Source organism: Archocentrus centrarchus, chromosome 23, assembly GCF_007364275.1.
Source record: "Archocentrus centrarchus isolate MPI-CPG fArcCen1 chromosome 23, fArcCen1, whole genome shotgun sequence".
NCBI classification, from domain to species: domain Eukaryota; kingdom Metazoa; phylum Chordata; class Actinopteri; order Cichliformes; family Cichlidae; genus Archocentrus; species Archocentrus centrarchus.
The window spans coordinates 16,093,335-16,119,106 of NC_044368.1; the positions used below are offsets into that span (position 1 = coordinate 16,093,335).

Sequence of the window (25,772 nt, forward strand, 5' to 3'; positions counted from 1 at the left end):
GCTTTGATTCAAACTCATCTCTGCTGCACTGATGTAACCTGTAACTCTGACCATGAACACAAACACTGTGCTCCAGTCCAACACAGAGCTTTACTGTAAATACAGTACAACAAACTAACCTATTTATTACACACTAAACTGCAGTATTTTCATACAGTCTTTGAATTACACAAAGTCAGCATACTTCAGTTTATTTTCCAGTCCTTACCTTTAATTCTAACCTCTCTTCTTCCTCTCCTGTCCTCTTTCTCCATCTCTGAGTGAACTTCTCTCACTTTGCTCTCCCTGAAATACAGCAGCTCTTCTTTTAGCTAGCAGACACACTGTGTGACAAACTGCACACACTTTGTGTGTTTGCTGATATTTGTTGAGCATTTAGAAACGTTGCATTTACCTGACACACGTTACTCCCTTCATGCTCGCTCCTCTTCAGTAGCGCTAGCTAAGCTGTTTATGTGCCGCAGCGCAACTTACGGACTCGGTCCGGCCCGATTATAGCACTATAAATGATACATTAATTATATGGGTTTGCGTATTTAATCCCTTTGTACGAGATAAGCCCCGATGATGGAGGATACGCAGTACGATTGTCTCTTATGTGTTATTATTCCTCCATTTAGGCTCAGATCGTTTTATGTTTGAAGGCGCACTGACCGGAAATGCAAACTTCTCTCTGACGTTAAAAAGTAACGAGTCTGTTTGAAAATGTAAGAAGTAGAAAGTACAGATACTTGCGTAAAAATGTAGGGAGTAAAAGTAAAAAGTAGTCAGAAAAATAAATACTTAAGTAAAGTACAGATACCTGAAAAATCTACTTAAGTACAGAAACGAAGTATTTGTACTTCGTTACTTCCCACCTCTGGTGGTCAGCTAATCTCTATAGCTTCATATGTAGCGTGAGTATATGTGAGAGTAGTATCAGTGTTGTCATCTAGCTCTGGGTGTCTCAGCAAAAGCTGAGCTTGTATCTGCAAGCATCACTCCAGCTGTGTACGCATAAAATACTGCTAAGAGAAGTTTTTATTGTGGTATTTAAACTCTGGTAAAATATGATTGCTAAATTTAATGCTGTATTAAATTCCTTGAGGAATTCTGAACTTTTAAGGTTATACTGGTTATTTGCCAGTGTACACACGCAGCTCTCCTGCTCGCTCCGTTCCTGCTCTGACCAGACTAGTACAAGCTGTTGGCCAGAAACACTGTTTCGCTGCTCTCTTATCCTTCGCCAAGCCATGTCTCCAGACAGAGTTTTTATCAGCTCATGAAAACTGCAGCCACGATAAGAAGTATTGGTGGTTACACAGCTGACAGGTCTGCTTGATAGAAGAGAGAGGGGGAAAAAAAGACTTGGGGTAAATCCACCAGATTTGGTCACTGCGAAGATTACAGTTCAATTTAAAGAACCACTCACTTTGAAGTTTCTAACTGTTAAGCTAAATTGAGGATAGGGAGCACAAGAAGAGGGGCTGAAAGTTGGAAAAAGATAATGTGAGCCTTTGTCTTCTCACCCTCTTTCTTTCTTCTTTTGTCTTCTCTCAGGATGGCAAGGAATGATGATGATGACGAGGAGGCGGCCCGCGAGAGGAGGCGCAGGGCACGTCAGGAGAGGCTGAAGAGCAGGGAGAGCGAGGAGCCCAGCGGCCAGCCGGACAGCCTGGTTATGACCAACAGCCACAGGTATAGCAAAACAAGCTCTGTATGATAAACGCTTAGTCCAGCAGTCGACTGCTCGACTCCCTTTTTTTTTTGGTTCAGCTCAAAAGGCAAGAGTGCATCGGCAAAGTCGGAGTGAGAATCTCTCAGTGTAATGTCATCCTTGGGGTTTAGGGTGTTGGGGTATGGCTATATACTCTACCGCCAGAGGCTTTTGAGAAAATTATCAGCTTTAGTAATTTAAGTGAAGTAGCCCTTGAAAAAGCCCAAAAGGAGAGGTGCCACAGTGTATTGTAAAAAAAAAAAAAAAAAAAAAAAAATCACTTCTGTAAAGTCTGAAGTCTCCCAACACAATAAGACTGCAAATAGTTTTATAAATGTATGTTTTAGCCCAATTTATATTACTTATTTTATGTCACTATAAAATGTGTTTTCTCTAGTCTACCTGTTACTGTATTTTGTTAGAAGTCACAATAGTTAAAGAGAAAATCCATGCCTATAATGATGATACAATAAATACTACAGTACATTTCACAGTAAAGCTGTGACTGTGCATGACTGCTCACCCGTACAAGGTGTAGAAAAGTCCATATTGTGATTTAGGCATCATGTGGATGGATCCAGTGAAAATGCAGCTAATAAGCAGAAATTCAGCATTTTGTTCTTCTGAAACATTACTGTGATGATTGTGAGCCTGGATTGGTGTAAAAATGATGGGGGGGGGGGGGGGTCTGATAGTATTCAGACTGTATCCTTTGTGCAACAGTTATTCATAAAGCAGGAGCTCTGAGGGGGAACATGTAGGGGAAAGCGTCACAAAGCAGAAGCCTGAGAGTTTCCATTCCTGCCGATATAAGCACTTTTACTTATAAAAGGGACCCCAAACTAGTTTTGATAATGTGCTGCTTGTAGCAAGCATTTTAGCCAGGCATGCTAACAGTGCTATACTGGAGCATACATACACACATTATTGTACTCTTGTGTTTTGGAAAGGTAAAATATGCCAAATGCCTGCAAACCTCTTTAAATGAATAGAATCACTGTTACTTTAGCCCCATGGGAAAAGTTGCAGTAATGCAGACAAAAGGCATAACTATCAATTTCTATGCATTTTAAGGCTATGAGATATATTGTCTTGGCTACAGTGGAAGTGGTGGGTGCTCTGACATCTAGCCGCACAGACGCTGCTTTGTGGTCATGAATGTTTCCTCTCTGTGAGCTCTTAGATACATCCTGGGCTGGTCAAACAACAAGGGGATTGTGCAGGAGGATGCTGAGACAGGCCCTAGTGCTTGCTAGGCATTGTTGATTGTGTAGATGCAAGGATAATGTTTGGCAGACTTTTAGGTCACAGTAGTCTGAGTCATGCTGTTTGCCTCAAGGCAGAAATGTATTCAGTGAATATCTGATTTATAAAATATACATACACTTACCGCACCCTTTATGAGGTACATCTTGATAGTAACAAGTCGGACCCCCTTTTGCCTTCACAACTGCCCAAACTTTTCATGGCATAGATTCAACAAGATGCTGGAAAAATTCCTGAGGGATTTTGGTCTGTATTGATATGATAACATCACACAGTTGCTGCAGATTTGTCAGCTGCCCATCTCCCATTCAACCACATCCCTGATGGGAGATCTGGTCACTGTGGAGGCCATTTGAGTACAGTGAACTCATTGTCATGTTCAAGAAAGCAGTTTGAGTTGATTTGAACTTTGCAACACGGGGCGTTATCCTGCTGGAAGCAGCCATCAGCAGATGGGTACACTGTGGACATGGTCAACAACAGTACTGTGTTTTGTAGGCTGTGGTATTTAAATGATACTAAATTGCTACTGAGAGGCCCAAAGTGTGCCAAGACAATATCCTCCACACCATTACTCCACCAGCAGCCTGAACCATTGATATAAGGCAGGAAATTCTGACACTACCATCTGAATATCGCAACACAAATTGAGACTCAATAGGCCAGGCAAAATTTTTTGTATTGTCCAATTTTGGTGATCCCATGTGGATTTTAGCCTCAGTTTCCTGTTCTTAGCTGACAGGCGTGGCACCCGCTGCGGTCTTCTGCTGCTGTGGCCCATCTGCTTCAATTTTCAATGTGCTGTGCATTCAGAGATGCTCTTCTGCATACCTTGATTGTATGTATAGTCTTGCCTTCCTATCAGCTGGAAGCAGTCTGGCCATTCTCCTCTGACATCAGCAATGCATTTTCACCCAGATCAGCAATTTCTGAAATATTCAGACCAGCCCATCTGGCACCAACAGCCATTCCACATTCAAAGTCACTTAAATCACCTTTTTTCCTCATTCAGATGCTCGGTTTGAACTTCAGCAGGTCGCCTTCATCATCTCTACATGCTTAACTGCAGAGTTTCTGCCATGTGATTGACTGATTAGATATTTGCATTAATGAGAAGTTGAACACTGAAGCATGAATTTATGGAAGCTTATGTTTTATCTGCACTAAATGCTTGACAGTCATTTAATGGAGATAAAACATTTTCAATGCACTAAATTAATTTTTATAGACATCTACAGTCCCAAGAGGCCAAATCATCATGCATTTGGAAATGTTTCATTTTGTTGGTTAACTTTAATGCCCCAGCAAACACACAAAACACCAGCATATTAATTGTATCACTGCATGTTATTGTTTAGTTCAAAGCATTCATAGAGGTATTAGCATGGCTGTAGATTCTAGACTATGGCTGTATGTGAGTGTAGACAAGTCCACATCTAAAACCCAAATTTCCATTTATTATAAGTCCTCACCTGAGTTTATTTGAAGAGTTGTAGTGAAGACCAGTCAATAAAGCCTTTGGTCCACATTCTCTGCACGTTGGCTATAAAGCTGGCAGTAACATTGTGACCACTTTCTGGAAACTTGTGGCCCTCCACCAGTGACATCTCAGAGGTAACAGAAGATAATGCCATGGATTATCTTCCCATTCCCACATTTTTATAACAGCTGACGTCTGCTGTGACCTCACCACTTCCACCTCTTTAAGGAGAATACACACAATGTGACATTTGTCCGGTCTCTCTCTCTCCTCGTAGTGTCACAGAGACAGTGTCTGTGAGCAGCTCTTATGGAGGCGGTGGAGATGACGAAGACCAGGCCCTGCTGGACCGCATGGCCAAACGCGAGGAGAGACGGCAGAGACGCATGAAGGAGGCGCTGGAGAGACAGAAGCAGCTGGACCCCACTGAGACGGAGGGCAACGACAGCACCGCCACGGAGAAACACAGCGCAGAAGAGGAGAGGCCCTCCTCCTGGCGTAGGGGCCGTTACCGTGACAATGATGACGAAGTGGAGAAGATGGCGACCTATAGCTCAAGAAGAGAGGAGGAGAAGGCACGAGAGGAGCCAAGGGAGGAAGAGCAGGCTGAGGGGGGAGAGGAAGAAGAAGCGGAGGGCATAGATGAAGAGGAAGAGCAGAAAGTTGCAGTCATGGAGGACAAACCGAGAAGATCTTACTTGAGAGAACAGGTCAGTTATCAGGTCACTTTTCTAAATTTATTTCAGCCATATGTTTAGCTGGTGTAACTGACCATCTTGGCAAATTTGATGCTTGTTTCTGTAGGCGTCAACTGAAGAGCCTAAAATGCAAAACAAGGTATGGGCAGTGATTTATTGCCATTTTGTTAACCCTGATTTGATCGCTGATCTTTCTTTCAAAGAACTGCTATAATCCTCTTTCATAGGACCTCGCTGAAGAAGAAAGCCATTCGGTAGTCAGTGAAAGTTCAAATCAGGCCAAGTCATCAAATTCAGAGGCTGAGGTGGATGCAGTAGCATCAGGGAAGGCTGAAGAGGTACCTGAGGATGATAATGTAGATAATTCACCAGAGAACAAGCCTATGTTACTAAGAAATGACAGTGAAGAGGACTTTGAGGTATCTGAGATACTGCAATCAGAAGATAATGAGGTATCATACATGCGGTAAGAACTTCAGTAGAGGTGTGATGCACAGCACTTGAAATCTCTTTGGGTAACTTCAGTGTCTAACTAAACAGAAATCGTTGGATGTTAAGCTACCAAAGAAAATCTCTTGTTGACTTGTTGATTTACGACACTGAAATCACCCGGACACCTTGTGCCGTCTAGCGTGGTTTGCAGCATTTGCAAACTGGTGGTAACTGAGTCTACATTTTACGAGGTGCAGTTTGCAGCCGTGCGGTCGGACTTTTAAAAAGGTTAATGCTATGCTCCACAGAGTGGTCACTGTTTTTTTTTTTTTTTCCCCTGCATGTCTGTGAGAACAACAACACATCACACCGGCTCCACTCCAACAACTCAGTAAAGCAGCTGAGCAGGATTTCAGATATTTGAGGCATCATGCTGTGTGTAAATCCAGTCAAAAGATTAAGTCCGTAGAAGATTGTAGTCACCAATGTCTGAAACAAGCTCCTTCAGGGGAAAAAATGCATTCCCTGTCCAGTTGGTGAGTGCTTGCTGAGTGATATCAGTTGCAAAGAGGATGTTGCACTAAGAACCTCTGTAAGCAAATTGCTACAATCACCCGTAGCTTTCATCTGAGACACCAACTTGTCTCCACACTCTCACCAACTTTCATAGTGAATCTTGAAAAAGTGCGACTGTCCACCTTCAAAGTAAACATTGTTCCTGTTCACTGAAAACAAAAGGAGCAGCTTTTACTTTGAAGTTAAATTGTTTCACTTTCTGGTTTGTGTCGCGCTCGTCACAGTTTCACTATGAAAATTGGCGAGTGTTTACAGACAGCTTGTGTCTGCCATGCAAACTATGGTTCGACCGTAGCAATCTGCTTTTGGGTTTTGGAGCAGCATCGCAACCACTGGAAGAATATGCTTTTCCCTTGTGACTGGCAGGTGCCAGGCGGTCACCTACCAGTCTCTAGGCCTGTGTGACTGGGTTGTGGGCTAATGCTTTTCTCAGTTTTTATATACTGTAGCTAGTATAAAAAGCAATAATCTGAGAATTAGAATATTTATAGCTCTTCCTCAGTTAAGATTTATATCTTATATGATGTTCATTATATATGGCATGATCTTCAAAATTTGACTGGATTTGTGCATATTACATAAATAGTAATTACCAGATATTAGACTTTAATGATGTGGCTGATTATGGACAGCAAGTGGAAGTAGGAAATATCCAGCTGGAGACACTCCCAGTGTGATCACATGTTAGATAATCCTCCATCAGCAGTAATTTTGGAGTGGACGCTGTGTGACGTGATGTTCTGTGTTATTTTTTTATTTGGGGCGTGCTTTCTTTCTGTCATGTGGCATCATGTGATGTCACATGATTGAGCCCCATCAACCTTCAGTCTATGGAGATTCCTACCCGCCGTGTTTGCTCAGTGTCGCTCTGTCTCTTTTTTTCTGCGTGTGTGCGGGCTGCAGGTGAATGAGAGGGCCGAGGCCAGAGAGGAGAGGGAGGATCAGAGGAAGCACAATGGAGGGCTGCATGAGGAGGCGGCTCCCAAACAGCACAGGAAACCTGAGAGGACCCCCAGGTACACAACAACAAAAGCACACACTGAGTCGTCACTCTGAGGCCAAACTGGGGATAGCCCGGTCCTGTGGATTATTCAAGCACCTGAGCTGTCAGCAGTCAGATTCATGTCACAGTTTGCTCTCTAACTGGTGGAAAATCGAAAAGAGAAGTAGAATACAATTAGTATTTGCAGTATTGCAAAAAATATGAAGATCAGACATACAAATTATGTCAATATTTTCCCATCTTCAGTTCAATATTTTGTCACCTGTCTGATAACATTTATTTGAGTCCCACTGCTAAAGATAATGATGCAATAGGTGACATAGAGAAATTCTTTCACAAAGACTTTTTCGCAGCGGCTACTTGACTATGAAAGAGCGGGCTGATGCAGGTGTTACTAATCACATTAATTAAAACTGTGTACCTCAATAAAACACAGAAACTCAATTACTGTGACTTGTAACAGCTGTGTTTATGTTTCGAAAACACAGCTGTTACTAGTTATTTAGGCTTTTTTCAGGTCTTGTGAAAAAAAGGTCAGATAACAGTGCTGTGCAAAAGTCTCGAGCCACCCCTCATTTCTTTAATATTATAGATTTTTTATCTTTTTTTAAAAAACTGATCTTCAGCAGTATTTCTCCAGGCTTTCTGAAGGTGTCGATTCTGAAGTTTGAATTTAGACACCACGTTTTCACTCATTTGCAGTCCAGTTCTTGTACCTGAATATTTCCAGAGGAATGTTTTTTGTTTGTTAAGATACTTAACACTGGCCTATGAATCATTCAAGCATATAACAGGCACTTAACTCAAGGGATGAGCCAGTCATTTTCCCAGCAAAATATAAAGAAGTGAGGGTTAGCTAAAAACGTTTGCACAGCTTTTGTGGAACAACTGCAACAGTATGCTGATATATCAGTGCATCTCTACTCTTGTCCACTTGTGGAAAAGTACTGCAGTAACTTAATATACTTGACACAAAGGTCAGCTGAAAAGATCAAACTACAAACAGCCAAAGATCATTGTGGCTGCAACACACAGTCCTCTGATAAACAATGACATTGTGTACTATTTTTTAAAGGAATTTTCTTGTTTTGTTCATAATGTTTCATCAAACTAGAAATTATGTATGAGGGTGAAGTTTATCATTTATTGTACAGGCTGATTTAAAAATATATACATGTTGCCTGAGGCTTCTGCAAAATAATTGAACAAATCTCACCTTCAAGCAAACAGGTTGTTTTTGTTCAGCTAGCACAGCAGCCGTGTTTTACTGTCACGGATCACCTGCAGGGAGTTCTCAGGTTGACACACTGGGGTGAGACTTGATACCAGCTGTAACTTTATCTTTGCAAACGTGATTGTATTTGTGTGTTGTCTGCATCCATGAAGGAGGCAGATTCTTCTGGTGTGTATTTCAAATATTCCGTTTGGATCCGTGTTTTTGTGTGCCCGTCCCAGCCGCGGCAGCGTGCGCTCCCCCGAGCCTTCTCTAGGAGACGACCCGGACGAGGACGCCCGCCTGGAAGCGGAGCGCAAGCTGGAGGAGCTGAAGCGGCGCCGCGATGACGCGGAGAGCGAAGAGTTTGAGAGGATGAGGCAGAAGCAGCAAGAGGCCGAAGCTGAGCTGGAGGAACTGAAAAGGAAGAGAGAGGAGAGGAGAAAGGTGCTGGAGGAGGAGGAGAGGCAGAAGAAGCAGGAGGAGGCAGAAAGGAAAGCCAAAGAGGAGGTGGATTTATTTTTACTTTTCTGTTTATCTTTGTTTCTACTCTTGGTTTCATTCACTATCTTTGTGAATGTTTTAATCAAACAAAAATTCACTGTTAATATGACCCAAACTACTGCGACCATGTGCTGTGAAGTTCTGATCTTGAAACACCTAAAAAAAACTAAATATCCCTGTTCTGCATATTTACCTATTTACAAGGAAAATCCAGTTATGTAGGTTTTTTTAGTCCTTAAAAAAAAAGCTTGTTTTATAATTTGGATCTTGTTGAATCCATGTCAAACACCTGCTGAGATATTTGCAAGCTCCTGCACACACTGTGCACACTCAGTGTTGTGTTTTTTCCCATTGTTATTATTTTTTTTAAAAAGAGGGGCTCTAAGTAGGGATGGCAAGTCTCTGGATTGGCACATCTCTTATAAATGAGTCAGTCTGCCAGGTGACAGTGAATAACACACAGTGTATGCTCAAACGATAGAGAAGAGAATGGACTTGAATGGTTTTCATTACCCGCCCACACAGCTGTTGCAACAATCAAATTTCCAGCGCAGATCAGTGAGAACCAAAAAGTCTCCACCCTTAGAGAACTCTAACGAAGGGAGCCCTGTCGCTTCAGTCCTTTAAATTTCTTTATGTTCTGCATCACTTGCTGTTGATTCATCCTTTGCACCTGTATGAACAGAAACCCATGCATCACTCTCGCACTTGCACCGCTGTGACGTTATCTCGCCATACGTCTCCGTTATCATGACTCAACCCATTTGGGTCCCCACACTTGTAACTCACATATGTCATCCCTCCATTTCCTCTTCTGACAACATCCTCATCCTTATGTATCTCAGGCGCGATAACCTCTCCTTTCCTTCGTGTTCCCCTCTGTGCTGCATCGTTCATTCTCTCGTTCAGCCAGCTTGCACCGAGGCCCTTCATTCTCACTACCCTGACTGCTCGTCTTTGTTGATCTTGGCTCAGAACGTGGCGGCCCATCTCTCGCTATCTGCCCCTGTTCTTCTCCTCTTGTGTGATGTTAATGAGGCCTTTTGGTTTGTAATTAAAAGATGGCCCAGAGATACAGAGAGACTAATTAACCAAGACAAGGCTGCTGGAGAGGGCTGATGTACTGCCAAGCACCAGCCCTCTTCTGAATACAGTACAAATGATTCATACATTATTTTTTTTTCTTTTTCTTTTTAACTCTTCATATTCTGCTTGTGTCAGGCTTTTCAAAATGCCTTTTTCTCCTGAGCCAGGCAATCGCTGTAAATAAGAATTTACTCAGAGTAATTGGATTTGTCCCTGACCTGCTTCATTTGATAAAATAAGAAAATCAATTAGAAAGTGTCAACTGCCTGTGACATTTTCTTTGTCATGTGATAGCCTGTGACTGTATAAGTACATTTCCATTTAGTTAGAGTCAATACAAGCAGCCAGCAGACACCGAGCCAGCATTATCTGGCATGGCTGCTTTAAATAAATTGACCAGCACGTTCCCTGTCAGAGTCACTCAGAAGTGCCTAAAAATCTCTTTCTCAGGAGGAGAAAAGGAAGATGAAAGAGGAGATCGAAAGGAGGAGAGCAGAGGCGGCTGAGAAGAGACAGAAGGTGGAAGACACTACGGATGGAGAGGGCAAACCATTCAAGTGTCTCAGCCCTCGAGGATCCTCTCTGAAGGTCATTCCAACCATTTTTAACCGCTCACCTCAGGTTTTCTCGTTAGTTAGAATAGTAATAGAAGAAACTAAAAATACTGGGTGAACAGACATCTGTTGCTGGCAGATTTTTTTTCTAACAAGCTGATTAGGCAAAGGTGAACTTTGTGTTGAAAATGTGGTCCCCAGCCAACTTTTAAATCTGTCTGAGCAGTTTGAAAATCAGCAACTTGAAATGGGTCTAAAAAATCTGCACTTGATGGCTACATAAATATTTTAATGTTGAACCATCAGCTGAATAATTTTAAGATATAAATAAAGGAAGCAGCTTGAGCTGCACTGCAGACCGCAGCATGACCAAAATTGTTGGGACCGTTTGCAATGAACTTGTAATCTTGTTGCCTTTGAAATGGTTGCTTTGAATAAAAGGACCATGTTGGCAACCATTCACAGTCAGCTGCCATCTTCAGAGCAACTTTGGTGCTCCAAGAAGGTGATAAAACGGCAATAAGACGGAGTTATTCTGCTATCAGTTTGCAATTGAATGGGGTCAAGGTGGCAGTTACATGTAATCTGTTTGTGATACTGCAGCAATGACCTGTGACAAATTCCAGCCAGAACAAAGCGATTGCAGTCAGGTTGAGTCAGATGTTGATCTCAGCCTCTGGGTGACCAGTTGGTCACAGCAACTACTTGCAACAGCAAAAACAATTCAATGCAGTCACTGGGCAACCACTGATTTTTTTTTTTCCTAGTTGCAAGGAGGTTGCATCCTATTTTCACTCTAGTGTGACTGAACTATGAGTTCACGGATAGAGTCCATGCCTGATCTGAAGTAGTGATCTAAAAATTGCTATTAAATCAGAAGTGGTGTCAAACCTAACAAGTTAATGATTCCTAAGATATATGAGACTGCAACATAGTGACCAAGACACACACAGATAATTCAGTTCAATGCTTAAAACCACCTTAAAGCATTTGCAGGCTGCACTAAACTTCACTCTGCATCGGATCCAGTGTATTTGTCTGCTTTCCTGCAAAACCTGCAAACCCCATCCATCCTTCAGTGCAGCAAAGCTTACTCTAAACATTCAAATATCTGAAGAGATTAAGTGCCAGGTGACCCGCATCTGCACACATGAAGTGTTATATAACTGTGATGAAAGAGGGGCTTCATAAAACTACAGAGAGAGATGCAAAAATCAAATTGCCTAAATCTAAACTGTCACAAGAAATGCACAAAAAAAGGTCCACCTGAATCAACCCAATCCGCACCCCCCCCCCCCCCCCCCGCCTATCTAAAGATTGTTTGTCGCTACGAAAGAACGTTTAATCAACTCAAATGTGAATAAGTGTTTTCAGTTTTGTCAAAAGCCAACTCCCACACACACAAAATCTAGGGGGATGTTCAGCCAGTGGAGAAAATCTAATTAGTGACAGTTAGCTGTAATATCCATCTGGCCCGTCCCAGTGAGACTCTAGACTAGAGGTTTGGCTCTAATGGTGTGTGAGCTCTGATTGTACTAGAATCACGCACTTCTTTTAATTGTGGTCGCTTTGTAAATAATTTTGTTCAGCTGTAATTCTGATGTCCACTTTCTTCCCTTCACAGACAAAGCTTTACTTTGTCGTCATGTTCACTGTACGTACAGGTGTGCGAGCGTATCTGTGTTTGTTTGAGTGCATATCTGTTACATAATTCGTGTACACAGAATGTATCAGCAGTTGTGGTGCAGTGTTTTGCTTTAAGTTTATATGTGTGTTTTTGTAACAGATGAAATTATACAAAAAAAACAAAGGGCCTGTTTAACAACTGAGACAGCTACATTAACCATTAACAGGCTTCTATGCCTGTAATCAGAGGAGTATTTTTAGGCACACATTTTAACTTATTTAAGCTTTAGACTTTTTTAAAGAACTTTTATATTTCTTTTTGATCACTTGGTAGCTGCTGGAACCATTATAAATGAAATTAGTGTGATATGGCTGTTGCCTTGACTAATATTTGCAGACACATAGCAACACTAGCATTCATTTAATGTTGTGTTTTTCAATATTCAGCCACGGTAATATCCAGTATCATTTTGTTTTAGCTCAGTCGTTGGTCTCCACCATCTCTTGAACATTGGGTTAATATGGATAGTGCTGAGTTATGCTGAACCATAGACTATATATAAAAGATGTACATAGCCTTCATGATGTCATCGATTGGTTTGTGGGCTACCATTATGAAGCGTCTATTATCCATTTATTTCTATGTTTGTTTCACATGACCATATTTGGATGAGTGGGCCAGCTGGTACAGGTTACTAAGGTTTTGCAGTCACATGAATGCTAACTGTGAAGCGTCGATGAATAAGGCCCCAGTCACGCAGGCCTAGAGACCACTTAGCAACCAACTGGCAATAACTGGTCACTAGTGAAAACTTTGTATTACCCGGCTAGTTGGTGAGGGATTGTTGGCAGTCACTAGGTGAAATTGATTGCACAGAGATATACAGTGCTGCACTAAAAACCTCCTTGTGATTGCTTTCATTGCAAGCAGACTGCCACGGTCACCTGTAGTTTGCATGGAAGACAACTTGTCTGCAAACACTTGGCAACTGCTCTCCAAATGATAGTGAAACTGAAAAGTCACAAACTGTTTGCCTTCAAAGTAAAAGCTTTGAAGGCAGTTTCTGTTACCTCTTTTACTACAGACAAGTCAGCATCATTCAAGCAATCAGCTAGTAACCAAAGCAATCACAAGGAGGTTTTTGGTGCAACACCCTCTTTGTGACCAATTTTCCCTAGCAACTGCCCGCAAACCCCAGGAACCAACCAGTCAGAGTGTGCATGTTGTTCCCCTCGTGACCGAGGGTTGTACCACATCCAATATGGTGGACAAGTCTCAAGCAAATTGCACGTGACGTCTTGCAAAACCCCTCAATAGCACTAGCTAGCTAGCTTGGTTAACAAGGTGCAGGTGTAATGACCTGTAACATTAAATGGAATGCTAATTTTGGCTTTGTTGTAGAGACTGATAAGCCAGCTCAGCCTGTTTAGGCAAATGACTTTTATAAAGAGAAGAACTATCATGAATGTGAATCAGTTTTTGTACTGGGGTGTAAGCATGTCTACTGATGTTCTGCATTTAGATTTTAACATGGGGGTAGCCTCACTTTTGTAGCCAGCCTCAAGTGGCTAAATTTTAACACAGACGGTTTACCTGCTTGGGACTTACTGACGCATTTACAGAACACAAAGTAACTCATTCTTAATTTAAGAATATGGGCAACCCAATAGTCCAATAGTTAGGGCATATACCATATGAGCCCTAATCCCTGGATTCTAGCCAGAGACTGACTCTCTCTCCACTCTCCCTGTCAATAAAGGCACATAAAAGCACAAAAGTTTAGATTTTGTCTTTTTTTTGTTTTTTTTGTTATAGAAGCACAAAATATGGGCGTGATAATCCCATAACTGTGAAGAACATACAGCATGAAAAACAAATCAAATCTATTTCATGCTGCTACTTTTTCCTACATAAAGACTGCACAACAACAGATCAGTTTTTCTCTCTTTGCTCACATAAATTGACCATTGTCGTGCTCGATTTATGCATGAATTTGAATTTCATACCCCTTTGGTTTTTGTTGAGCCTGTCCAAAGGCTATTTTATATATCAAAATGGCATGCATGCACAAGTCAAGACATACACTTATTCCCTCATTTCTTTTTGCCATTAGGTGCTTTTTGCTTGACAACTGCCATTTTGTGGCTCCTGTTACACTAAAACATAAAAAAAGAATTTGCCTCACTATCAGGAATCAGCTCCCAGTGGAACTCAGTCCCGCGAGCTCTCCTTCATGTTATCAGCAGTAAACCAGCATAACCCTGCTCTGTATTGTAGATAAAGCTCAGTGTTCTGTGGCAGAAAAAGACAGAGGGACGAAATGAAGGACGGGCAGCAGGGATATGCAGGAAAGCGATTAGGGTTAACAGGATTACTGTAACTGCATTCGGATGGCTACAGCTCTTTAAAATGCGTCTGAGAATGGGGAATTTCCTGTCAGGGAGTATTTTGGGAACTCCCACATTCGGTAGCAGTCGAGTGCCTTGTCCTTCTTTGCAGAGAAAGGGGGAGAGGGCTTTTTCTGCTGTTTCTTCTTTTGTCCCTATTATAGGGTTTTGTGTATGTGTGTTTGTGCATCGAAGGAACGCATGTGCTGCCCTCTCTTTTAGCCTTTTGTGCCATATATCATAAACAATCCTCAGAGATTCCCACAGTCGAAAGGCAGAGAGAGGAAAACGCTTGCTGTGGGGTGTTTTTGTTTCTGTGTGCGTGTGTGTGCATGTCTTTCAGAGCATTTTGCACATGGAGGGAACAATCACTTACATTGTGTGTTGGTGTTGCTCAGGAGAATCCAAATTATAATGCATATGAAGGAATAAGGCAAATATATTTATGTGATATTTACCATTTAAAAAAAACACAGCCTGCAAAGGGATTATAGGAAGTGCATAAAGGGGACATATTTGTTGTCTGTGGTATATACTGTTACACTAATAGATGCTCATATTAAGCATGGTCAAAGATTCAAATACTGAGCATATGCACAAGTAACCCCTGTGTGCCAAAAGCTCAGGCTGCAGACTGCTTTACTCTTGGATCTGTAAAATGTCAGTGAGAACAGATATCTATAATATGATCATCTCGGGCACACAGCTCCGGCTGCAAGCACAGCAGCTCCACCCACCTTCTGTTCAAATTATCTGTTTGCAGGGGAAGGCAAAAGAAAGTTGGCTTAAAGTGGTGGTGGTGGTGGTGGTGGTGGGGGGGGGGGGGGGGTGCTGCGTCAAGCCTCAGTTTAAGATAAATAACGGATCCCCCCAAAGTTATGAATCATCAAAGTCTGGTGATTATTTAGAATTAGGTGTGTCTACATATTGAAGTCAGAAATGAGTTCGTATAAATGGTAATAAAGGGATTGATGCGCTAAAATGAATGGGGAGGCTGGGATGAACATCTGTTATTAGTGTGGCATACAGTGATGTGCTGTATGCGACCGGGCAATTCTGGTGCAATATTTGTAACTCACAGCATTTCTAACCTTTCTTTACAGATTGAGGAGAGAGCAGAGTTTCTGAACAGGTCAGCACAGAAAAGGTAAGCATCATCTTTTTCAGTCATGTCGACCTCTACTTACAAAGTTGTTTTGCTGAACATGAAAAATACAGTCCAGAGCTAGACCTGATTGTCTGTAGTGTAGGGCCTAAAGCCCAAACTGAATATAATGTATGTATCATTTTCTGAGTATTCCCATTTTTCAGGCACTGTATGTTAATTGCTTGCTTCTGCCCAGCAGCACAGTGAAGACAGCTCATTGTGGTGTGGTGTCCAAGATAGACAACAGGCTGGAGCAGTACACCTCAGCTGCTCAGGTTAGCAATGCATCAGCAAAATATGATAATTATTACCAAGTTTATTTATGTTTTCTCTCTTTTTTTTTTTTATTTTTAAAGAAGGTTTCTGAACTTTTATCAGAGCTACCAGTGCTGCTGTTCACTAGTTAAAACCAGCTTTCTGTCTCCTCAGAGAGAGAACAGGGAGTCTCGATCCCCTCGCTCCGGAGCTGTGGATCTGCCCATGGTCACTGACAGCATACGAAACATCAAGAGCATGTGGGAGAAAGGCAACGTGTTCGGCTCGCCTGGAAGTGGCGGAAGCACATTCAAGGTAAAAAAAAAAAAAAAAGGAGAAGGAGAAGGAGAAGAAAAAAGGTGGTGCAGGATGTTAGAAAGTTGTTGAAACCTTGTGCGTGGTTGTGAGAGAAAGAGAGACAGAGAGAGGAAAGAGCCCAGTTCAGTGGTACTTCCTGCTCTGCCCTGTTGCCGATGATGACCAGGGTTGGCTGACCTTTGACACTGTCCAAACAGGAAGCAGCTGTGATGAAGACAGGCGTAGCGGGCCGCATCAACGACTGGCTGAATAAAACCCCAGAGAGCAGCAAGACACCAGGAGGAAGGCCAGCGGTAGGTCGCCGCCACACTGGAACAGTGCATGTAGCGCACACCTCAGAGCAGAAACCCAAACCAGAGCACATGCAGCTGTGGTTAGTGGCCTGCGTTAGGGTCATGGTCATCTTTTAAATCTCACAATGATAGAAAACACAAACACTTGTTCTTCTGCCAAAGTTTGTTTATTTGTTTATTTTTGGCTCTTATTTTGAAGTGGGTTGGGCTTGATTGCAACAGAGTGACGTCACTGGCCTCTGTACACCAATCGGGATTTAGCAATAGTTGAATCAGAATCTAATGACAGCTGGTGAGTGGGTTGTTCTTTAACTGTCAACCAAGGCCAAATCCCACTCTGGCCCCCACACCCTCCCACTTGACTGGAGCATGAAGTGCTGCTGAAGGTTCCCTGAGGCCATCCTCGTGACATAAAACAGGTGTATGGGCAGCTATCTTACATCACTGCTGCTCACACTTTAGACTAGTTGGCTGGGAACGGCTTTTAATGAGGTGGAACCTCCACATAACGGTGAGAAAGTGTGGAGAGAGGGTGTAGGGGAAAGCCTGGAATGGTTCAGTAATCAGTTTTCACTCTCACCACACTGATCAGACTAGTAATAATATTCAGTATTCCCTCTCTGGCATCAGCCCCATCATATTTTTATGCCTGTGTCATATTTACTGCTGCTGTGTAGGACATGTTTTATGATCACTTTCAAAAGAAGCAGTGAAGCAGGTCAGCTGGACAGGCTGTATCCTCTCTCTGCCTCCACCTGGTGGCCGCAAATCAAAATGAATTATGACGTGTGCGAGCCTGCTGCTCTTGCAGCTGTAATATCCAGATATAGTGTAGACGTGGCATCACTTTCAAGCATTTGATGTCAAGCCTGTTGTAATGTTCGCTTTCCTTTTCCAGTGTATAGGAACCTTTAAAGCTGTTATTTTACCCAAATATTCATGCTGGAGCTGACCGTGCTCTGCAGTATAACATGCACTAATATTGGTAACATAGAGCAGGGAAGAGGGAGGATATTAAGAAAGCTTTCAGTACATATAACTCCATGTCCAAAGTGACAGTATTAAAACGGCTTCCCTGAATTTTACTGGGATTGCCTGTGACTCTTGCTCACGGTGAGAGCGCTATTTTCCACTTCCTCTACTCAAACCCTGTCCCTGCTTGATCGCATCTGTCGCTCTTTGTGCTCATTCCCCGACTGCCTACATCTCAGGTACGCCGCCATTGCTGCCACATGTTGAATATTTCAAACAGACGTGCAAATGCAGAGCACGCACTGATCAAGCACTCGTTTCCCCAATTCTCCCTGACAGGACCTGAAGCCTGTTGACGTCACCAACAAGAGGAGTCTATGGGAAAACAAAGGCGCCTCTCCAGCCAAGGTAGCTAATATCAGCCCATTCACTGTCTAACATGAAGTGAAGTTTGTATAGGGAAGAATCCAAATGAGCGCTACACATACCAGAGAAAGTCCAGATGTTTTAACTCTGCCAAACTGTCTGTGGTCTTGGATGGATCTCCACTTTGCTTTGGTTTCCTGTTGTTGCCAATTACAAGAGCATTTTATTAAAGAGAAACCAAAAGTAGAAATATTAGAATAATCTCATGATATTTTTGACCTTCTGTGCCACTAATGAGAGTAACAGTCGCTTCTTTTTTTTGTTTGTTTTTAAAGAATTCTCATAGCTAGTTGACCTCAGCATTAAATCTGGAATAAGCCTGGAGAGGTAAAAGAGTGTGTTTTTTCAAAGCGCTTATCACTGAATGAGCTCACACTGCTGTCACACTGATTTTTGTCACTCTCTCTGTTGCTGGCAAAGCTGTAATCTCTTCTGCTGTGGTTGGACATTTTTGAGCTCAAATCCAAAATTAGATATTTATGATTTGACACGTGTCACCTTTTATATCTCCTCGACTCACGGTATTTTAGAGGCTTTTATTTTGTAAATTATGAGCAATTACTTTGAGCTGCTTTTAAATAAAAAAAACAAAAAAACGCACCTAAGTGGGATCAATTTTTTTGTGCTGTAAAATAACATGCATAAAGTAAAGCCTTAATAAAGTCAATTTAAAGAAAGGTTACACTGTTGACTCCATTAACACCCATAACTTGTTAAAGCCGACTCAACAAAATCCAAAACATTACAGTTGAGTGTAAATTCAGTGTCATAAAAAAAAAAAAAAAAAAAACGTTAACAGTGCGCCTGTTGTCCAACTGCAGGCTTTACACTTTTCACAAATGGCTGCATCACATCACTGCTCCTCCCTCTGACAACCACAAATCACCGCTCTCAGGCCAACTTCACTTTACTTTTTATTGCCCTAATGGAGAAACTGTTTACAGCATTCTTTACAGGAGAGACGCCTTGCTGGGCCGTGCAGTGGCAGCCTGACTGCTTTGAATCACTGTTACCGCCTCTGATTTTTAAACAAGTCTGATTAAATGCTGACAGGAATGATCTGTTTTATCTAATATCTATGTATAAATTTAAACTCTGTTTGCAGAGCTGCTTAGTAGAAGTGAAATAAGAGTAATGTCCTATAAACTCTCCTTCCTCCTTATCCTGGCAGCCATGTGTTGCTGTAGCCAATAGCTGCAGTGCAGGCCGGAGGCTGCGGTCCGCAAGTGAGTAGTGGGGCCCGGAGGGCACCAGGCGGTGGTCTGCACTGACGTAAAAAACAGTCCCGGACAGGAAAGGTAGTGGTTAGTTAGTCATTAGCTAGCCGTGCTATACTGTGACGCCAGGGAAGACAGAACAAGCAGGAGGGAGATCTGGATAGGCTCAAGAATCTGAGGTGGAAGTGTTTCTGCATCTTTGCTGCCTTATTACCTCCCTGTCTTCATGTTTTCCAGGTGGCAGGCAGAGGGGAGACCAAATCAGTTGCTAATGGTGAGTTTTTCCAGGCGCAAGCTTGTGCACAGCCACTCACATGATTTCAACTTCACTGTCTTGTTCTTCGCTTGGCCACTGTGTACTTTTCTTCATTTGTCTAATTGGTTTGAGGAACTAAAAGACCGGGGATTTCCTCAATCCACAGGGGCACACTTAATCCTCTAGTTGAAGTGAAAATGTGGAAATGAAGTTAAGACAGTCAACTAAAGGACAAGGACATCGATTATCTCATTGTGTACAGCCAGGAGTTTCTTCTAACAAGCGAGGAGCAAATTCATGTCTTCTGACCGTGCTGCAGAAATGGATCATGATCCTTTGCTGGCTCCCCGGCAGCAAACTTTTCCACTTGTGTTTGTTTGGACACATGTCTAAGCACTCTAATTTTTGAGATTAGAGGCATGACCTCACCTGCGCTTTGACTTATACAACACAATGTGTCCCAAAGTGCATAACTGGTCCTCCCACAGGCTGCCGTGCAGTATTTCAGCTTGCGGTTTGGCCTTTTGTTTGGCTCCACGGTGCTTTAGGATGCCACTTATACATTGTTTGCTATTTTAAAATCAGATCTGAGTGCAGCCTCCTCCTCCTCCTCAGGCAGAAGAGGGCTTTTGGCCTTGAGAGATTCCACACATGTCAGCGTAATGTGGTGTTTGTTCAGGCCACAGGATCACACACACATACACACACACACACATTCACGTAAGCAATTTCACCTTTATGAATGCTCTCAACAGCCTTCTTGACACCACTCAGACCTTTCAGCTTTTCCACTCATGCACACGTCCACTTCTGTTGCTTAGACCCGGGCAGCGTTACAAGCAGCATTCCTGCCAAGCCGGTTTGTCACATTAATAACTGGTATGTTCGAGATTAGCGCACCATAGCAGTCTGACTCAGAGGATGAGAGAGGATTTTTTTTTTTTTGGATTTCTTATTAAAAGTTGGATGTAGGACCTTACACACATACAGCCCCCGCACTCTCCACATGCTTGGAGAGCATCCAAAATCATGTTCACATTTGAAAATAGGTAGAATTCAATTCTCACTGAATGTAGCAGTTTAGAAAACTATTGTGACTCTGATTATCTGCTGTCCTGCAACAATACCAAAATGTTCATGAAGAATTGTTTATATCAAATCATAAGAAACCATCAAAGGTCCTGAATAGCATGGAGGCCCTTGTTATTAATATCATGTGGCCTGTTTTATGTGTTAAGTGCTTAACAACAGCAGTGCTTTGAGGAAAATAGTGCTGCCTGTTACCCTGATTGCTGGACTGATAGAAAATTCATCTGCAGTAATTTGGTTAGTAACTGGAGAATCCGAACGTTTTGACCTGATGATGGTGTTAAATGAAGCGTTAAGGGATTTAGCAAAACTCTCAAAAATTAGTACAATACCAGTTCTGTTCCTAGAAATGCAGGATTATGCAAAAAACCTTGAGCCACGGCTCATTTCTTTATATTCTGCTAGGAAAATAGAAAATAGGTGCAGCAGTTTATTGAAACATTTGCAAACATACATAGAAGTACAGTAAAAATGAACACCTTTATTCTTCAGCACAGCCTGAACTCTCTGAGGCAGCTTTCCTGTCATTTCTTTAAGTAGTCTTCAGGAATACTTCTCCAGGATTCTTGAAGGACATTAAAAGCTCTTCTTTGGTTGTCTGGATTTTTCTATTCAGGTATGCTTTTACTGCACTGGCAGTGTGTCAGGAGTCATTATCATGCTGAAAAATGAAGTCGCTGCCAATCAGGTGCTTTTCAGCTGGTATTAAATGGTGGATCAAAATCTGATGGTACATTTCTGCATTCATAATTCCATCAGTGTTGTCGAGATCTCCAAAACCACTGGCTGAAATGCAGCACCAAACCATGAGAGCTTCCACTGTGTTTTACAGATGGCTGTAGACACTCAGTGTTGTCTCTTCTGACGACCTCCATATATTTTGTTGATGATTTGAACCAAAAATGTCACATTTGAATTCATCACTCCATCAGAGCACCATATCATCAATCCACACCTGTGCAGGTATGCACACTTCAGGCCACTGATGGACTCGTTTTGTGTCTTCCGACAGGTATGGGACACTAATGTCTTGAAGGAGCCACTGAAGCTGGGGACCACGACAATCCAAGACTCTTCTTTGACTTTTCCTTAAGAACCAAATACCAGACCCCCAGGAGGGACCCCAAGAGCACGCAGGGACAGGACAGATACTGTCCGAGCACTGTACCGAAACAGCATCAGCATATTTTTATAGACTTACTTACTTATTGCAATGATTTTTGCTTTCTAAAAAACAAAAAGAACATAACAACAAAAATGCTGTGAAATTTGGACACTTTTAATTACTAATTACTTTATAAAATCCTGCCTGGAAGACAAAAAAAAAAACTAATAAAATTAAGATTTATCTTTTTTACTCCATGCTGAGTGGATGAGTTTAAAAGTTTCCACATTCCAAAGAGATGGACGATATCAGTTCTCTCCCTCAGAATATTTTCCATCTCTCTCTTTTTTTTTTATTTATATTTAAAGCAAAAGCTTCACACATTGCTATGTTATTCAACGTTCACCTGTTCAGGATAGAAATATAAGCACTTCTAGAGTTTAGCTGATTTCACTCTTTATGTCTTACCAATAGTGCAGCAATGGTCTGAGTAATATATGCTAGCACATGTGATGTTTTGACTATGATCTATCATACTGTATCATATATAACATCTGTATACTCATAACAAAAAGGTATTGTGCTTTTTTTTTTTTTTTAAATTCATTCACCAACAGGCAGGTAATTTTGAAGGTGAGGAGTGTCGGACATCCAGAAGGCCATTTTGACTTATTATCCTTACATGTAATTTTTTTTTATTTATGTTTTAATGTGTTCTGTTTTTTCCGGAGTTCTTTCCAGCTTTCGATCGCTTTAAAATCTTCAGACATTCCGCTTGAAAGCAGGTGCACATGGTGGCTTCGCTGCTTAAAGGCTGTAGGTTTTATAATGTAGGATATGGGCAAAAACCAGCCGTTTTTGTTTTTTTTTTAATCTGCCTTTAGCTTGGTTTTGTTGCCTCTATGCACACTCTTATGCTCAGCAATACTTTTCATATTGAGGGCATACAAAGTAAAATCAGGGTGCCTAAGCATATAGCAAGATCGTAGTACAAGGATATTTACCACTATGTAAAACTTCTGGCCTTATGATTGCAACAGTAACATTTACAACAGCCGAGGCACAGTACATTAAAGCCTCCTAGCAACTCAGTGTGATCCTGAGTGACTTGTGATTTTCACATTTTTGCGCAGCGCACGCTTATAAGAATATGAACGCATGTTTGTCAGGGCATTAAATTGATCGATATTACTGCTCAACAATCTGACAATCACATTCCATGGCTCCTGAAAAGAGCAGGGGAGCTGGACCAAAATATTTTTAAGCATGATAAAAATGTGACTTTTTTTGTATTACTTTTTTAAATACAGTGGTTTCATAATGTTGTATTTTTTTTTCTACAGCCTTGTGTCCATTTTTTTAATTTCCATGTTTAACCAGACACTTGTTTCTTGTGTAGCGCTAAGCCTATGCAGAATACACTATCTGTAGTCTCTCTCCCAATGTCATACAAGCAAGCAGTTTCCAAGTGGAGGAATGTGTTGAATATTGTAACCTTGACTCAACAACAGCAATAAAGACATTGATGGTATTCCACACTGTTGAGTTTCCTTTCATAACTTTGCTTAATACACTTGCCAGACACTTTTTCTGCTTGTACCAGGACCACCTTTTGCCTTCAGAACTGCTTCAATTTTTTGTGATCCGAATCTCTCGTTCCACCACATCCCGAAGGTGCTCCATTGAGTTGAGATCTGAAGACAGTAAAGGCCATATAATATCCCCCACACCACTGTAACTTGCATAGATTCAACAAGGTGCTGGAAACATTCCTCAGAGGAAGGATGGATCATTTTAAGCCACAGAAAATCACAGAGCAGGGTCAGCAGATGCTGAGGTCCATAGTGTGCAGAGGTCAAAAACTTTCTGCAGAGTCAGTCACTACAGACCTCCAAAAGTCATGTGGCCTTGAGATTAGTACAGTACTGTATGTAGAGAGCTCCATTGAATGGGTATCAGACTCGTCCATCTATGAAAGCGTTGGAACTCTAGAGAAGTGGAGATGTGTTCTCTGGAGTGATGAATCATGCTTCTCTATCTGGCAATCCGATGGATGAGTCTAGGTTTGGTGGCTGCCAGGAGAACGGTACTTGTCTGACTGCATTGTTTCAAGTGTAAAGTTTGGTGGGGCAGGTGTGTGGGGGGGGATTATGGTGTGGGGTTGTTTTTCAGGAGTTAGGCTTGGTCCCTTAGTTCCAGTGAAAGGAACTCTTAATGCTTCAGCATAGATTCAGCAGACATTTTGGACAATTTCATGCTCCCAACTTTGTGGGAACAGTTTGGGGATGGCCTCTTCCTGTTCCAACATGACTGCACACCAATGCACAAAGCAGGTCCGTAAAGACATGGATGATTACGTTTGGTGTGGAAGAACTTGACTGTCCTGCACAGAGTCTTGACCTCAGCCCAACAGAAAACCTTTGGAATAACTTAGAGTGGACACTGTGAGCCAGGCCTTCTCATCCAACATCAGTGTCTGACCTCACAAATGTGCTTCTGGAAGAATGGTCAAGAATTCCCATATACACTCCTAAAACTTCTGGAAAGCCTTCCCAAAAGAGTTGAAGCTGTTATAGCTGCAAAGGGTTGGCCGACATCATATTAAACCCGATGGATTAAGAATGGGACATCACTCAAGTTTATATGTGTGTGAACGCAGAGGACCAAATGGCAATACAGTGCATTTCATTTCCAGTCATTCTTGACTAAAGATAACTTGAAAAAAATGCCATGAACATAGAAAAGTGTCGACTTCAAATAGCTTTAGCTTGCTAACTTTGTGTTAGCTTACAAGCTATATTTTCGGAAAAGTTGGTTACAGAGCAAGAACAAAAAAGCTTAAACATATTGTCGTGTAAATAACATTATACAGCTTTTTTGTTTTGTTTACATCCCATTTTGATTCATTGTCACCAATATTATGATCCATTTATTGGGCAAGAAGCTATATTTCATAACATAAGTAGATTTCCACATTGGCCTGTCTCCCCACTACATGGGGTCACACAACCACATGTCTTTTTGCCAGCCAACCAGAAAAGATCAGATTATGTCAGTTAGTGACATCATGCCATCCACCCAATCTTGCAATTTCTCCTGATCCTAATGGAGCATTTGGTTGGATGCTTTCATTTTGGAAGATCTTCTCTCAGGCTATTGAAATAAAAAGTAATTTTCAGTCATTTTCTTCAGAATTATTGTGATAATGAATTATGTACTCTTGATTTAATTCTTCCAACACATTGAGAATTCTAAGCTTCTAAGAATTGTCACAACAAAGGAAGAATTCTACCAACCCCCATTGAGAATTCTAAGCTTCTAAGAATTCTAAGAATTGTCACAACAAAGGAAGAATTCTACCAACACATTGAGAATTCTAAGCTTCTAAGAATTCTAAGAATTGTCACAACAAAGGAAGAATTCTTCCAACACACTGAGAATTCTAAGCTTCTAAGAATTCTAAGAATTGTCACAACAAAGCAAGAATTCTACCAACACATTGAGAATTCTAAGCTTCTAAGAATTCTAAGAATTGTCACAACAAAGGAAGAATTCTACCAACACATTGAGAATTCTAAGCTTCTAAGAATTCTAAGAATTGTCACAACAAAGGAAGAATTCTACCAACACATTGAGAATTCTAAGCTTCTAAGAATTCTAAGAATTGTCACAACAAAGGAAGAATTCTTCCAACACACTGAGAATTCTAAGCTTCTAAGAATTCTAAGAATTGTCACAACAAAGGAAGAATTCTACCAACACATTGAGAATTCTAAGCTTCTAAGAATTCTAAGAATTGTCACAACAAAGGAAGAATTCTACCAACACATTGAGAATTCTAAGCTTCTAAGAATTCTAAGAATTGTCACAACAAAGGAAGAATTCTACCAACACATTGAGAATTCTAAGCTTCTAAGAATTCTAAGAATTGTCACAACAAAGGAAGAATTCTACCAACACATTGAGAATTCTAAGCTTCTAAGAATTCTAAGAATTGTCACAACAAAGGAAGAATTCTCCCAACACACTGAGAATTCTAAGCTTCTAAGAATTCTAAGAATTGTTAAAACAAAGGAAGAATTCTACCAACACATTGAGAATTCTAAGCTTCTAAGAATTCTAAGAATTGTCAAAACAAAGGAAGAATTCTACCAACACATTGAGAATTCTAA

The 25,772-nt window shown here is 41.4% G+C and overlaps 1 protein-coding gene across 7 annotated transcripts in view; it reads left to right on the forward strand.

Annotated features, from left to right (window-relative positions):
• Nucleotides 1–23,136, forward strand: part of cald1a (caldesmon 1a) — a 61,312-nt gene extending 38,176 nt beyond the window's left edge. For 2 of the 7 annotated variants that reach the window (XM_030719906.1, XM_030719907.1), the window contains exons 3-16: nt 1,540–1,677; nt 4,720–5,152; nt 5,247–5,279; nt 5,368–5,478; nt 7,052–7,164; nt 8,607–8,874; nt 10,405–10,542; nt 15,626–15,669; nt 15,869–15,944; nt 16,099–16,239; nt 16,440–16,535; nt 17,847–17,915; nt 19,392–19,424; nt 21,508–23,136. In XM_030719906.1, the coding sequence (XP_030575766.1) occupies nt 1,540–1,677; nt 4,720–5,152; nt 5,247–5,279; nt 5,368–5,478; nt 7,052–7,164; nt 8,607–8,874; nt 10,405–10,542; nt 15,626–15,669; nt 15,869–15,944; nt 16,099–16,239; nt 16,440–16,535; nt 17,847–17,915; nt 19,392–19,424; nt 21,508–21,588 (1,774 nt within the window). In that variant the 3' untranslated portion in view covers nt 21,589–23,136. Of the gene's footprint in view, nt 1–1,539; nt 1,678–4,719; nt 5,153–5,246; nt 5,280–5,367; nt 5,479–7,051; nt 7,165–8,606; nt 8,875–10,404; nt 10,543–15,625; nt 15,670–15,868; nt 15,945–16,098; nt 16,240–16,439; nt 16,536–17,846; nt 17,916–18,208; nt 18,261–19,387; nt 19,425–21,507 lie in introns of all 7 variants that reach the window. The other 5 variants (XR_004019094.1, XM_030719908.1, XM_030719910.1 and 2 more) reach the window with 5 other exon arrangements.
• The last annotated feature ends 2,636 nt before the right edge of the window (nt 23,137–25,772 follow it).